The following is a 13,656-nucleotide window of genomic DNA, read 5'->3' on the forward strand; positions in this document are numbered from 1 at the left end:
ACCGCCCCAGCACGGAGACACCCTCCTCCCCCGCCAGGGCTCCCCGCCCAGGGCAGACCCCGGGAAACGCCTACCGCAGCTCCTGCCCCCGACCTCCGCCGGCAGCCAGGCGACCTCCTCCCCCGGGACCCGCTGCTACCCTCGCCTGCGGGGGGCCCGCAGCTCTTGCCCTTGCGGAGCCATCCCGGAGCGGCTGCGGAGCGCAGTGAGGGGGAGTCAGAAGGTGGACAGAATTCCCCTTTGTAACGATATCATAAAACGAGGAGTTTCTTTTAAAGTTGGGGTGAAAAACACACACACACCCGAAATAAACAAAACAAAACCATCTTCAAAGCCTCCTTCCCAGTTGTCCTTTAGAGCATCTTGCAACACTGTTGAATATAAGGCTCTTTTGGGAGCTGCAGGTATTGACAAGAACGGCTTAAAATGAAAATTGCTGCTTCATAGAAAGTACTTGCAGGATAAAAATTTGGACTTTAAGGTATGAAACGATTTGTGGCACAGCTGGTATGTAAAATCAAACCATCAAACGTCTTGTCATAATCAAATATTCCCTCTATCTGGACTAGCGACATTGCTTTTGAAAGATGTCGTTCCATATAAATGCCTTTAACGCCTGGTAGAAAATTTTTATGAACATGTTGACAAATGAAATAACCCAGTTTATTTGATTAGTGTCCATGTAATCTGAATATGGGATTGTATCAGGAAAAGAAACGTCAAACCTTTAATGCTTTAGAAAGGATGGATTTTCGCAACAATTAAAGAGTAATCTTATACCAATAAAAAGAGCGAACCACTCTCGCAATGTTCGGTGATACAGGAAATAAAGAGGATGGAGTCGAGAGTTTGTGTTCTCCTTTAAAATTGAACTCGGGCCGAACGAACAACATTGTTGAGGAGATTTCGTATTTGCCCCACCGCCTTGGGAAGTTCTGCATCCTATCGCCCTCTCAGGAACGCGGCTGTGTGCCAGTGGCTTCTCCTGGAACTTCGTGGAAAAGGCTTTTTGATTTGGGGTGCAAGAGTCAGGAAATCGGGATGGACAATTCCCACTGAATTTAATATTGCAAGAGTTCGTATTTTTGCAGCCTTTATGCAAATAGCGACAGAAGGCGTAAGAAGGGACAATTAGACGTTTGTCACCTGCCTTATGGAGCTTGAACCACTGTGAGACAGTCGCTGAGGTAACCTATGCCCCAGGCAGGGTAAGATCTGCACCTCACGGTCAGTTCCGCAGGTGCTTAGTCTGATTTTCTTCGAGCAAAATGCCCGCAAACGACCGGGCTGCGCCCCCGGCCCGCCTATGCCTCCCCGCTCTCTTCCCTTGGGCGGAAGCGTGGGCCCCACACAAACCTCGCTCCGGCTGCAGCCCTGACAGGCCTGTCCGGTGTATGTGGCAGCCACCGGAGGGGCTCACGCAGATAGGAAAAACAGTTTCGTTTAGAACAGGGATGTTGTGGTGCCAGCAGAGGCAGCTCTGCAGAGGCAGTCCGCAAGACCCCGCCGCGCTCGGCCCGCCTCGCAGGGGCTCGAGGAGAAGGGAAGGGGCGCTAGCAGATCCCCAGGCCCGCATTACCCAGTGTGTTTCTGCCCAACACTAACCGCGGCAGATCTCAGCCGTATCGTTGCTTTTGTGTACGGTCACCTAGCCTTAAAACATATCCCCCTCGCCCGGACCTTTGGAGAGGCAGGTGAGCCAGCCATCTCTCTTTGCAAAGTCAGAGCATATATTAGAGATCACAAAAGGACAATACGCACTATGGGAAAATAGTTACAGCGAATTTTCTGTTGTTCGTGCCTCTACTCTAGTTTGGAGGCTCCCACGAATACAGCCGCGTTATTTTACGAAACAGTCCGATATGCACGGGGCACCGAGGGAATCTGATGCTATCAGCATTTTTATTTCGTTTCGAAAGGCCGCATAGCGTGCGGGGGAGGACAGCTGCCTCGAGCAGGGGGTGGCGAGGGCGGCCGGGACGCGGCGCCGGGGCTGCGGCTCCCGGGGACCGCGCAGACTGCGGACACTAGTGGGCACCGTCGAGGCCGAAGTCCGGCGAAGCGGGAGGAAGGGGGATTCCTGGGCAGTCGCTTGCTCATTTTTCGTGAATGTCGCCAGGGAGGATGTGGGTTTCTTGTATTTCTCCATTATCTAAGTAATCGCTGGGTCTCAACTGGCCAGTGCTCAAAAACATTTAAAGTGGTGAGCTCAAGCAGTGAATTCAGCTTTTAACTTTGCATAGTTAAACCGGGCGAGCGGCTGAAAACCGGTGGACCCTCTAATCTTTTCTTGATAAGTCCCCGACCGCCGCCGCGATTGGATGTGTTTGAACTTGCTCCAGCACAGAAACAGGGAACTGACACCGAGATGCCTTCCCCGAAGGGCAAACTATTTCATACTTGCGGGCGGTAGCCTACACCGCACAAAACACGCCAAGGGCTGCTGCAAGGGCGCTGAATCCGACGAGGAAGGGTCTTTGCGCGAAGGGGGCAGGCGCGCCGTGTCCACGCGTGTCCTCATTGGAGGCAGACGGAAAGGGCCCGCCGGCTGCGGGGCATCCCACCGTACCCCGATGGAGTCGGACAGGGCCCAGGGCAGGGATGCGTGTGCTATAGGGAAACAACTTCAACGCCCACGCCCGCCCCGCCGCGGACCCTCCAGCGCCTCCCCGTAAGGCAGAGGGCTCAGCCTGTCCCGCGGGGTCGTGCGCCTACGCGGGTGCCGGGCTGGTGCGGGGGAGCAGGTAGCACTTTTGCTGCTGGCACGTAGAAGCGGCTCCTGGCCGGAGCATCATGGCTCGGCTTCCCGGGTGAAGAGGCCCCAGCGAAGAGCTGGGTATTTGGGGGACCGCTGCCCCACCGCGACAGCACCCCACAGGGGATGGATTTTTTTCCACCTTGACTCGCGTTCCGAAGCCTGTCCCCAAGAAAGAAACGTCTAGTCTTAACTCTGTCATGCAAAGTGACTCTGCTCGCATCCCTCCCCATGGCTCTTTTCATTAATTAGGGGCTGTAAAGGTTGTGGGGGAGGGGGAAGCGGCTGGAAGCCACTCATTATTCAAACTTTGGAGACAGCATCCAGATGAGCTGGGCCAACTCTGTATGGCAGTGCTGTGTAACCTTTGTGCATCAGGCGCGGAGTGATTATGCTACTGTGCAAAGCCTCCATTAAGACATTTCATCATTACTCATCGCCTGCAGGATGTGTGCAGACTCGAGTGCGAATCAACCAAGTTTTCCACAGAAGAGAAACAATTTGCTGTTGTACGAGAGGGCCGTGAAAACCTACCACTTACGCCCGCCCGCAGGCAATAACGTTTCTAATTGCACTCATCTGCAACTAGATTTTTCACAGCTGCCCCCTCGCGTCGTGCCCCCAGCTCCGATTTGTCACAGGTTTTTGCAATGACGCCCGTCTCGTACACCAACTTCTTTCCGCCCCGGCCACTGCCGCCTCAGCTCTGGCCACCTCTCGGCTCCCTCCCCTCTCGAGCCTTCGGCAGAGAGGTTTAGCAGGACGCGTAGCGATGCCCTGGAATGTGGCTGGGCTGCCCTTGTCCCGCCTGGGCTCCCTTCCTGCCGCCGGCAGAGTCTCCTGCCCCGTTCCCTGCCGTCCTGCCCCGAAGGCAGTCCGAGAGGGGAAGGAGAGAGGAATTGTGTCCCAGGGGCGGTGGAGAGGCGCCGGGGTAGCCGATCCTAACCTCGGTCCCTCGCTCGCAGCAGCCTTTCCAATCTCAGTATCCCGGAACAGGAAAGTCCCAGTTTAGCTTGCCCCCATAAGATCCTGTCTCCCTCCTCCCGCTCCCCTCCCTCTTGCTCCTTCCTGCCTCTGGCCCTTGCGAGAGGAACCTTTTCTCTCCTGGGGGTCGCAGCTGAGCTGGTCGGGGGTCGAGGCAGCCGCCGAGGCGGCGGGTTATGGGGTCAGGGCTTTGGGGACCATCCGCCTGGGCTCAGCCCCCAGCCCTGAACCAGCGGTCCGGTGGCCTGCGGGCAGGGCTTCTTTGAGTTCTCAGGGTCGAACTGAGATTTTGAAGTTAGTGATTTTTTGTTTGTTTGTTTTGATTTTGTTTCCGCTCTGCCCTTGGTGCTTCCGAACTGCCTGTAAAATTTGCAGAGAGAGGGAGAGAGAGCGACTGGGGGAGGAGGAAGAATTAAGGAAGGAAAAAGATGGCGAGTTGCTGGATCGGCGCGGAGAAAGCGGCATTTTTGTGCTGCTTCTTGCTGGCAATGGGGAGCCTAATCTCTTGCGCCCGCCTGGAGGAGGAGGAAGAAGAGCAAGAAGAGCAGCGCTCCTGTCACGGTGCCTTTGATCTCTATTTCGTCCTGGATAAGTAAGTGACAGTTGCATTTAAAAACGTTTATTCACCCTTGAGTGACTCTGCAGCAGCAGGGACATTGTTTCCCCGTCTCCCTGAGTGGCTTACCCTGATGCCAAACATGATGTGTTCGGCAGGTTGCTTATTATTGCTCCCCAAAACTTGCACGTTTCCCAGGTGGAGCATTTAGAATAGCATTGTGCTCTATCCTGGGTTAGTTTCATATACAAACTTGGGAAATCGTGTTGCTTTCAGGTTGTATGATGTGGTATGTGGGCTGTGCACGTTGAGTTTGAGGAGATATTGGTCAGTGTCCCCAGAAATCCTGGTTTTGTGTCAAGACTCGGACTGTGTGCTGAGGTGTTATCTGTGGGAACTTAGCAGTGCCAGGACTGTGCAGACCTAACAAAAGTTAAGACTAGACTGCCTTAATGCAGTGGTTGCTTTTTTACATACTCATTTATAAAAAAATAGGTTTTGTAAAACTTATTTTTGCACAGTTTCCTTAGAATTGTCTAAACCTGTGTTTGAGTTACATCTATTAAAATAGGTTGTCATGTATTTTAATAATATGTCAGCCAAATTCAGGTATGGCCGGGGGATATGATTAAGTGCTCAGGTATAGGCGTGTTATAGCGAGTAGTAAACTGGTGCACCCACAGGTATTTTTTGTAAAGCATGAATTCCTGTTTCTGCTGGTGTACTGCTTAGGCTTGACAGCCAAGAATTTAACTCAAGGAGTAAATTGTTAGTCTCCCACATGTATTCAGTGTGATGTCTGTGTTCTGTAATACATCCTGGATTATCTATGTGCCCACAAGTTGAGTATGAAGTCTTCATTGCGCTGTTTCCCAGTTGGGAGAACTGTTCAGTCCATAAGGCTTTCTGCACAGCCTGCAGGAAGCAAAACACCACCATCACTCAGGGTGTATATTCCCATATTCAAGAGGAAAGAAAAATGTATCAGTAAGTAGTGATTCTGGTTTTATAGCAAAGGTAGCTGAAGATCAAAGACATTCTACCTAAAAGGTGCCCTAACATATCATGTCATCATTGTTTTGTTTTCCTTTCGCTAAGAACTTGTCCCTGAGAAGTAACTTCTGTGTCTAGAAAGAGCGCTGTGTAGGGCTGGTGTTAGTTCTCAAATTGATTCCTGCTAGTCTTCCTAGGAGTGACCAGTACTGTCATTATGTCCGGTTCCTGCATTGAATTCCCTGTAACAATGAATGTTGATTGCAATATGGGTTCTCTATCTTCTATAGTGCAATTTCCTTGTTTACAATTAAATTGAGTACCCCCAGCAATCAGCACATTGGGCTTCTATGCTGCTTTTCATCTGTAGATCAGAAAGCACTTTATTGGCTGTTACCGCTCATGTTGTATTTAGGGAAATAGATGCGTAGAAGAAAGTAATTTGCTCAGTTACTGATCTGTCAAGCAATGGGAAGTTGATCGTGTAAGCAGGTTCCTCTCCAGTACTCTGGGTCTGGAATAATATATTTTATCAAGGTACAGGTCTTTTATTTGTTTCAGGTACTATCCACTCACTACAGTGGTCCACTGGAAACTGGATCTGATTATGATTGAAGTAAAAAGTCGTGCACTTGGTTTTCCGTGGGAAAATTCTCCTTGATTTCAGCTGCAAATGCAGTCTTTATGATCTTTGAGAGTTATACCAAAGAGAAACTCTTTGGTAAAAAGCTTTAGTAAAAGTTACTTAGGCCCCTGAGTAGTTTTAGAATCTACCCGTGCTCCTGCCAAATCTGTGACAATGTATTGGCAAAGATGTTTTTGGTCTCAATGAGATTGCATTACAATTCATACGGGTAGAGTACCACATCTTGAGAGCCATACATCTCATGCTGGCTGAGTGTCTATTTAGTCCCAGCTGTGGCCTGTGACATCTGTGGCACAACACAGGGAGCTTTATGGAGGCAGGGAGAGACTGAGTGAATAGGCTCTGGATCTTGGGACAGTTCATCAGGAACTAGGTAACTCATAAACATGGAGAAGGGTGAGGGGAAGGCAGAAAGCCAGTCAGAAGCAGCTGGTAAATCTGTAAATGCAGTGGACACCTTATTTTAGAACTGGATCCATGCTGATACATATCTGTGAAGAATTCTGGTTCTAATTTCTGAAGGGAGGAACCACAGAAAACCCCAGCCATATACACCACAGAGTATACTTGTATGGCTTGGGGATTGCCTCCCTTTGTTGGTGCCTTGCCAGTCTTGAGTTAATGCATTCAGTCTTAATTAGCTGTCTAATAATTGGGTTGAAGTAGTGGCTCTGTGAAAACTCCAGGCTTTAATCCTGTGATCCTGTAGTGAGCTCTCTTCCTGAATGACAGGCCCTGTCTCTAAAGTCAGACTGGGTGAACCAAAATGACTTTAAGTCTGCTTGGCTTTGCTTGCCCATAGAAAGATGTAATCACACATCCGTAGGAGGCAAATTGGAAGAAGACAACAAACCTTTCTCCTTATGCAGTGTGTGTTACTGCAATGTCTTTATTGGGGCATGATTTTTGCTTTTCATTCTGCAAGGCAAAGTCTGTGGGGATTTAATCCTGCAGGCAACAATCATCAGATAGAAAAGATCATCTTCCAGTGAAGTTATTGTTATAATGTATATGCTGCCAATTAGAAGAAACTCGCTGTTTTCTTACAGTTTTTCCTCTGCCTGAAGTTGATGGTGAAAGGGAAAAGCAGCATATGTGGGAGGGAGACCAGCCATCATCCTCCTTAGGATTGTCTGACCATGCCAGAGCCACATTAGGACTGCCTCTAAGAGCAGATCTCTTGAAGCAAGAAGTGGACATTCACTGGCTGCAGATGTGGCTGCCTAGAATCTGCAATCTTGTTCTATTTGTACATCATACTTTGAGTTATGCAGACTTGAGCTTACTTGAAGGTGTAGTGGAAGACTTTAAAGTATCATACTGAAGCATCAAAGATTTTTGTTTGCAGCTAAGTTGCTCTCTCTCTGTGTGAAGTAAGGCAATATACCTTGCAGTTGGCATATCTATCTCTCCTATGGCATGTAGTAAGGTCAAGTCACATGTGATAGCAAAGATCTTATTTTTACCTTAGCTCTAACATTTTACCATAGCTCTTAAGCTGAACATAATGACCCATTGAGTAGTTCTCACTTGCTGGGGTTCCTTCATTTGCTTAGGTTGTCTAGATGCACAAAGAACTTTTTCAGTCCCATCCCTAACTGGGGAGAACAGGCCCTGTTAGGGATTTGATTGCTTGACCATCAGGTCTTGTGTGACATCCTTGTGCTTGAATATGTAAGTAACTCCCTTTCATCCTGCCTTGCTGTTGACATCCAGCTGTTGTTTGTAATCATATTGAATTGCACTTGCAGAGCAGAAAGGATGGCTGACCTCTTGTGTTTCCTAATTATAACAGTGCCTGGTAGCATCATTATGATTGTTTATTAGTGCAACAAATAGAAACCCTTTTAATGTAATGACTTATAACTGCCATAAATATCTGCTTCTGGTGATGTTTGACATGACAGATCTGAGCTGCAGAGATGTCTGTGTTTTATATTTACCAAATATGAAGACATTTCCTGATTATTTTTGATGGTGAGATAGACAAAAGTATTTTCTTATTTTTCCTGCTCAGATGTTTACTAAAAGTTTTTTTGATTTTAAGGAAAAATGATCTGCACAGCCTTGGGAAAATGTTTCCTTTTTCCACAGTACAGTTCCACTGACACTTCTGTGGCAGTGAAAGTGTATTGATAAGGCTTTGGCTGGTTTTCTTTGTTATAACTGATTTTTGGATAGTCTGGCCAAATTATCCTTTGTCCAGTCCTCATCATCCTGCTGTACTTTTGGGTAGTCCCTCTTTGTGGCACTCCTGTCTCTTTGAGCCCACAGCAATATTGCCTTTCACGTCAGTTTTAGTTTGTCTCCTGTGCTCCCAAGAGCATCTCTGGCAACAGCAACTTTGGTAAAGATATCAGTACAATGTGCCCAGCCTCTTGCTTGTTATCCATTTTGGAGCTGCCTTGCTTTAAAGATGGTAAGCTGTGCTCCAGAGGTGAATGTCACTGGTAGGGAGGTGGTGGGGAAAAGCGCAACCTTGAATTAGGTAGTAGTTAGCTACCCTGTCCAGTCTCCCTTCTGATTTTATTTTTTTGGGGTCTGTATCCACCTCCTGAACTTGCCCTTGTAAAGGCAGTTTTGTAGGGATGGGAAGTGTTGGGAGGAAAACAGGTTGATGCTGCCCAATTTGCTTCAGGCAAGCCCAAAAACTTTCAGGGCAAAAGGCATCTTAGAAACTGCTATTCAGGATCAGCTTTTATAATTATAAGGCAAACTATAGGGAATAGCTGATCTCCACATACCTTGTTATTTCACAGTATGCCATATTTAAAGCAAACAAACAGCATTTGGTAAACACATTTTTTGCTGTCCCCCTACCCCCTAGTCCGTGATTATTTTTTTCATTCCCAATGATTTAAATTAATTTAGGACTCATTAATTACAAGTACTAGTGAGAGCAAGCATTTTTTGCCTTAGGCTCTCACTGTAGCTCTCTGCCTCTTTTCCTGCCCCACACAGTCACAGCCTAAGACTGTTAGGATAGAGCTGGACCTGTGGGAAATTCTCTAGCTTTTCTCTCCATGATGTCTTGGACCACTGCCATTCTATGTACTGGTTTAACAACATTATTGTGGTTGGAAGTCAGACTGGTGACAAAAATAGGTGTCTGAACACATGTTCTGTTACTTAACTTAATAACATTTGAAAGTTTTGTGTTGACTGAATTAAACCACTGCTGAACTCCCTTTTCTTTAAGCATGAATACCTGCCTACTGCATCCAGGCTTCAGTTCATCATAAAATGTAGAACCCAATGCAGGTCAGCTGAGAGAAGTAGCTGTCTGAACAAAAGTATGACCTTTATTCCTTAGATAATATTGATTTCTATTTAAAAATGGCTGGGTCTATCTGTCTTCCTCCTTTGCTGTTGACTTCCGTTCTTACAATTTGACCATACCATCTACATGGCAGCTCTCATAATCTTTAGGTGCCTGTAAGCAATATTTTTTATTGTTTTCAAAAAATAATCTGTTGGTATTTTGCCTTTGCATCTTTCTTTGTTGTGGTTTTTTTGCAGCCAGTGCTGTGATTTGCTTACAACCAGGTATAAATGATTGGAATGTTTCAGAGCAAATTTTTATTCCACTTCAGACATACCTATGTTATTTGAACCAGGTTTTATTTGTTTGCATTTTGTCTGATATTATTCTGCCAGCTTTGACTTTTGTCAGGAAAAAAAATATTCAGGAAAACCAATTCTTATTCCTTCTGATCCAAGAAAAAATTCTTTATAAAACACAAGGCAAAACTAATGGGTAATGATTATTTGGCATAAAACATGCACAGTTAACGGGAAGAAAAAGCCATGGCAGCTTGTCATTTGCAGTCTATTTATGCATGTAACTAAATCTGATTTATTTGGGGCTTGAGCCAAGGAGATAAACTGTAAGATTCCCACTGACCTGGGATTTTTGTTTATGTGTGTTCAGTGATTACAAATTTCATTCCTTTTGCCTGTGCTTGCAGACCAAATGCTGGTGCGAATTGTGAGTTTGAATGAGGTGTAGTAGGACTGAATCTCTTGATCTCAAATGCAGAGGTGAATTTACTACTGTGAGTTATTCACAGCTCAGGAGTTGTATATCCCTGCTCCTGGCACCTTAATAGTGTTGCAGCATGACTGTGATTATGTGCCCTGCTTTGCTCCCTGTGTTTTTCTGGAGAGTACCAGAATGCTGAGAGTGGGTTTTCCTGCCTTGATGCTGCTCTGAGCATCTCTGAAGCTTTACAGGGAGAACTAAAGTGGTTGGATGCAGTGTGAGCATGACATCTGAATTTCACTTTTTGCCCTTTCATTGGGTAGGGACTTAGCAAAAGTTTATAGTATAGCATCAGATGAACAGGATTTCTGAACTAGATGGATGCCTGTAGGATCAAAGGGCAAGGTTTTAAGGTATGATTTAATAGAAATCTGTAATATTATTGCAAATTTTATCGGTAGTTTTATCAGAGAAAAGCTAGCTATGAGATTAATGGGTTTGGTCATGAAACCTTTTTGATTCAAGTACTTTGGGTCATGTGCTTGCATGCTGGCCCAGGATTAAAACCCATTTTGCAGTCACCTCTACATCTTCCCCTCCCCATTCCAGCCCTTGTTTTGTCCATTAATGTTACAAGTATTCTGAAGCAAGGACTGACTCAGAATGGCTGTCTTTTCCAGTGTTTCTAATTGCCTCTGGAGTAGATAATAGGAACTAGTCTTTCCTTGCCTGTATGAATCACCAGTCAAGGTCCCTTCCATGCTTGCAAGAAGCATTGCTGGAAAAGGAGGATTCTTGTCACTTTGAATGCTCTGCTGGCTCAGAAGGGAGAAGAGGAGTGGATGAACACTTGAGCATGCGTGTCTCAAACCACAACCAACTAGATGCCTCAGGGTTTGCTTTTATTGCAGAGCCCTTATTAGCCGTGTGCAAGAATCCTGTTGTCTACAATGTGGTTGTGACCACAAAGAGCTCTCCAAATGAGTGTCACATTTCTGAGCAGTGGACCATGTACAGGGCCGCCATTAGCCCAAGGAAGTAGAGACTTAGAGGGACCTACAAACCCAATAGGTATTGTACTCCCCTGACACCACACTGCAACTAAACCCAGCATCAGTAATAATGTTTTTTTTCTTGCTCTGAGATCTCCAGCATTGCTGTCTTCCACTAATCTGCAATGGAGGCAAATGTGCGTAGAGTGTGTGTGGAATAGGATGAGGGACAGCTCTGTGCTTTCAAGGGATTTCACTTTGTCACTTTCAGCAGAGATGAAAGCTTTGGGTCCTGTTGCCTTCTCTCTGTTTACGATAATAAAAGTATTTACTCTTTGGATAGGACTGGGTCTTTAACGTTACTGCAAAGCTGCATTTGTGGTGTATATTGCACGGGGTTGATCTGTATGTGCTCCTGACAGTAAATCTAGCAGTAACTGAATCACATGCTCTAGGACAGGCACAGCTGGCCCTCCTGGTTTTTGCCTGCTGAAGTAACTGGGCTGCACGCACATGCCAGGGTTGTGCTGCTTCATTTCTCTGGGTTCCAGTTTCCACTGCCTCTGGGAGCCTTTTAGGAAAGAAGGTAAGGTTTCCCATCCATCTTGCTCTTCGTCATCTGCACAAACAGCAGTGAAATACTTCAGGTGGGTAGGCACAACTCTTAACATGCTCACTGTTTTTATATTGGCACAGAACTTTGCTAAACTAGAGGGAATCACTCCAAAGTCAGCAGGAGCAGAATCAAGCCTTGGAATCACATCACTTCCTTCCACCCCCAGAAATACTCACTGACCTCCTCTTTTCCCGTCCCATCAAGCGGTAGCAATGTGAATTAAGGAAAACAACAGCAGCAGCAACTGCAGCAGCTACTCCTCTGAGCCCAGTCCTGATGAGGCCAGGATAACATTCTTTCCTGTATTGTGGTTTGCTGACTTTTCATCTCATGTATAAGAGGAATAGAGCTTATGGAGCAAGGAGCAGGCTCAAGACAAATGGCTCCTGTGGATTATTTTCTTAACTTCACTTAGTCTGAATTCTGGTCCCAATTACATAGGTATAAACCTGGGGAAATTCTGCTCCTTCACTGGTCCCACTCTGGGTTCACCCCAGTGGAACTGGCAGGAGAAACAGAAACAGGCCCCGAGATGCTTTCTGGGGCATTCTGGCTGCCCGCAGCAGCTCTTTGTTGTTTTGCACTTTCCTTCATCATGATTTATCTAACCTCCAACAACTAAAGCCTTCACCATCCTGCTTGACTCTGAAAGGCATACAACCTGCTTGTCAACTGCGTGTCACCATCTCCAGAGGTCTCTGGCTTGCCTTAGATTGATGTAAGGAGCTGAACCAGGTAGCATCCTGTGATGGAGGTTTGTACCAGTAGATTCACCAAGACAGCACTGTAGCTGTCTGAAGAAAAAAACCCCAAACAAACAAAAAACCCCAAACCAGTCTGTGTTACAGCCAGAAAGACCTCACAGGCTTTGAGGATTTCCACCTTTCAGCCATCGACTAACTGGTTCAACTTCTCACATCAATCAAATGCTGCCAGCACTCAGCTGAGCCCTGGCCTTCCTCCCTACACTCTCTCAGCTGAGGAAGCCCAGGGAGCCTAAGGTTCTCTGCAAAGTATCAATCACCACAAGCCAGAGACCTCTGCTGATGGGGGGATGTGTGTGTCCCACCGCCAGTGGTTTTTTCGCACAGTGCTGATCCTTTCCATGTTTCGTTTATTCTTTTCTAATTATTCTGAAGTCTTCACAGTTCCTCAGAAATCTTACAGGATTGTGTCATTTGGTAGACAAACAGACCAGGCAAGGAATCTGTTTGTGTCTATGTACTGATGATACTTTGGTATCACATACCAGCTCTCTGAGGCTCCAAATTGCACAGGTACACTGATTAACAGGAGTTTGTTCTTAGTTACTGTAAAGTTTGAAGGGAAAGACCAAAAGCACCAAAAACCCTATAAAAATTATGCTGTGTGGATGTCCAAGAGTAACCTGTATTTCACAGGATCATTGAAAGACCTTGTTCTTTCTCTGGGCTTTGTAACTATGGTGTTAAATGTGGGTATGGCTTTCATCATTGGTAGTGGTCAGAAAGGAGCATAGAGTATGCTTGGAGCTTCCCACATGCCATGGGAAACCAAGGCAAAAACCTCCAAGTCTGATTCAGCCATGAAGGGCAGCAAGTTAGTTCATGTTGACAGCAATAGTGACTCTGCAGTGTGAAAGATAAGATCCCAAAGGCAGTGAACTGGCTCAGTATTTTCAGTGATGTTGGACAGTTCTGTTTGTGAGTGTTGGGACTCATATGTGACAGCATTTGGGAACCTGGTATATAATTTAGCAAACATTTTATTGTAGTTTTTGTTTAATCTGCCATTAAAATGGCTCTTGCTGTGGTATCGGGTTAGGCCTCTGGGACAACAGATGAAACTATTAGGACAAACCCAAGAAGCTTCCAAAGCATGTGCACACACGCACACATAGATTAGATAGATAGACAGACAGATAGATAATGTATGTATATGAAATGGCAAAATGACTTTACAAAGAGGGGTATTTAGAGGTGAGCTTTGGTGGGAGAGAGGGGAAATCAGGTTCTTCTATAAGGCAGCCACTCGCACTGGGGTTCATAAGGGATTAGACATGACTAGTGTTGGTGTCATTTGGGCACTATTTGCAATGGGAGATGGCACACCTGGGCTTAAAGGAGTGTGGTGGGGAAAGTGATTAAGTGCTG

The 13,656-nt window shown here is 46.3% G+C and overlaps 1 protein-coding gene across 2 annotated transcripts in view; it reads left to right on the forward strand.

The window, feature by feature from the left end:
- Positions 1 to 3,380: 3,380 nt before the first annotated feature.
- Positions 3,381 to 13,656, forward strand: part of ANTXRL (ANTXR like) — a 63,944-nt gene continuing 53,668 nt past the window's right edge. The window contains exons 1-2 of one of the 2 annotated variants that reach the window (XM_071563377.1): positions 3,381 to 3,396; positions 4,115 to 4,331. In XM_071563377.1, the coding sequence (XP_071419478.1) occupies positions 4,168 to 4,331 (164 nt within the window). In that variant the 5' untranslated portion in view covers positions 3,381 to 3,396; positions 4,115 to 4,167. Of the gene's footprint in view, positions 3,397 to 3,464; positions 4,332 to 13,656 lie in introns of those variants that run through there. The other variant, XM_071563378.1, reaches the window with a different exon arrangement.

This window comes from Pithys albifrons, chromosome 9, assembly GCF_047495875.1.
Source record: "Pithys albifrons albifrons isolate INPA30051 chromosome 9, PitAlb_v1, whole genome shotgun sequence".
NCBI classification, from domain to species: Eukaryota; Metazoa; Chordata; class Aves; order Passeriformes; family Thamnophilidae; genus Pithys; species Pithys albifrons.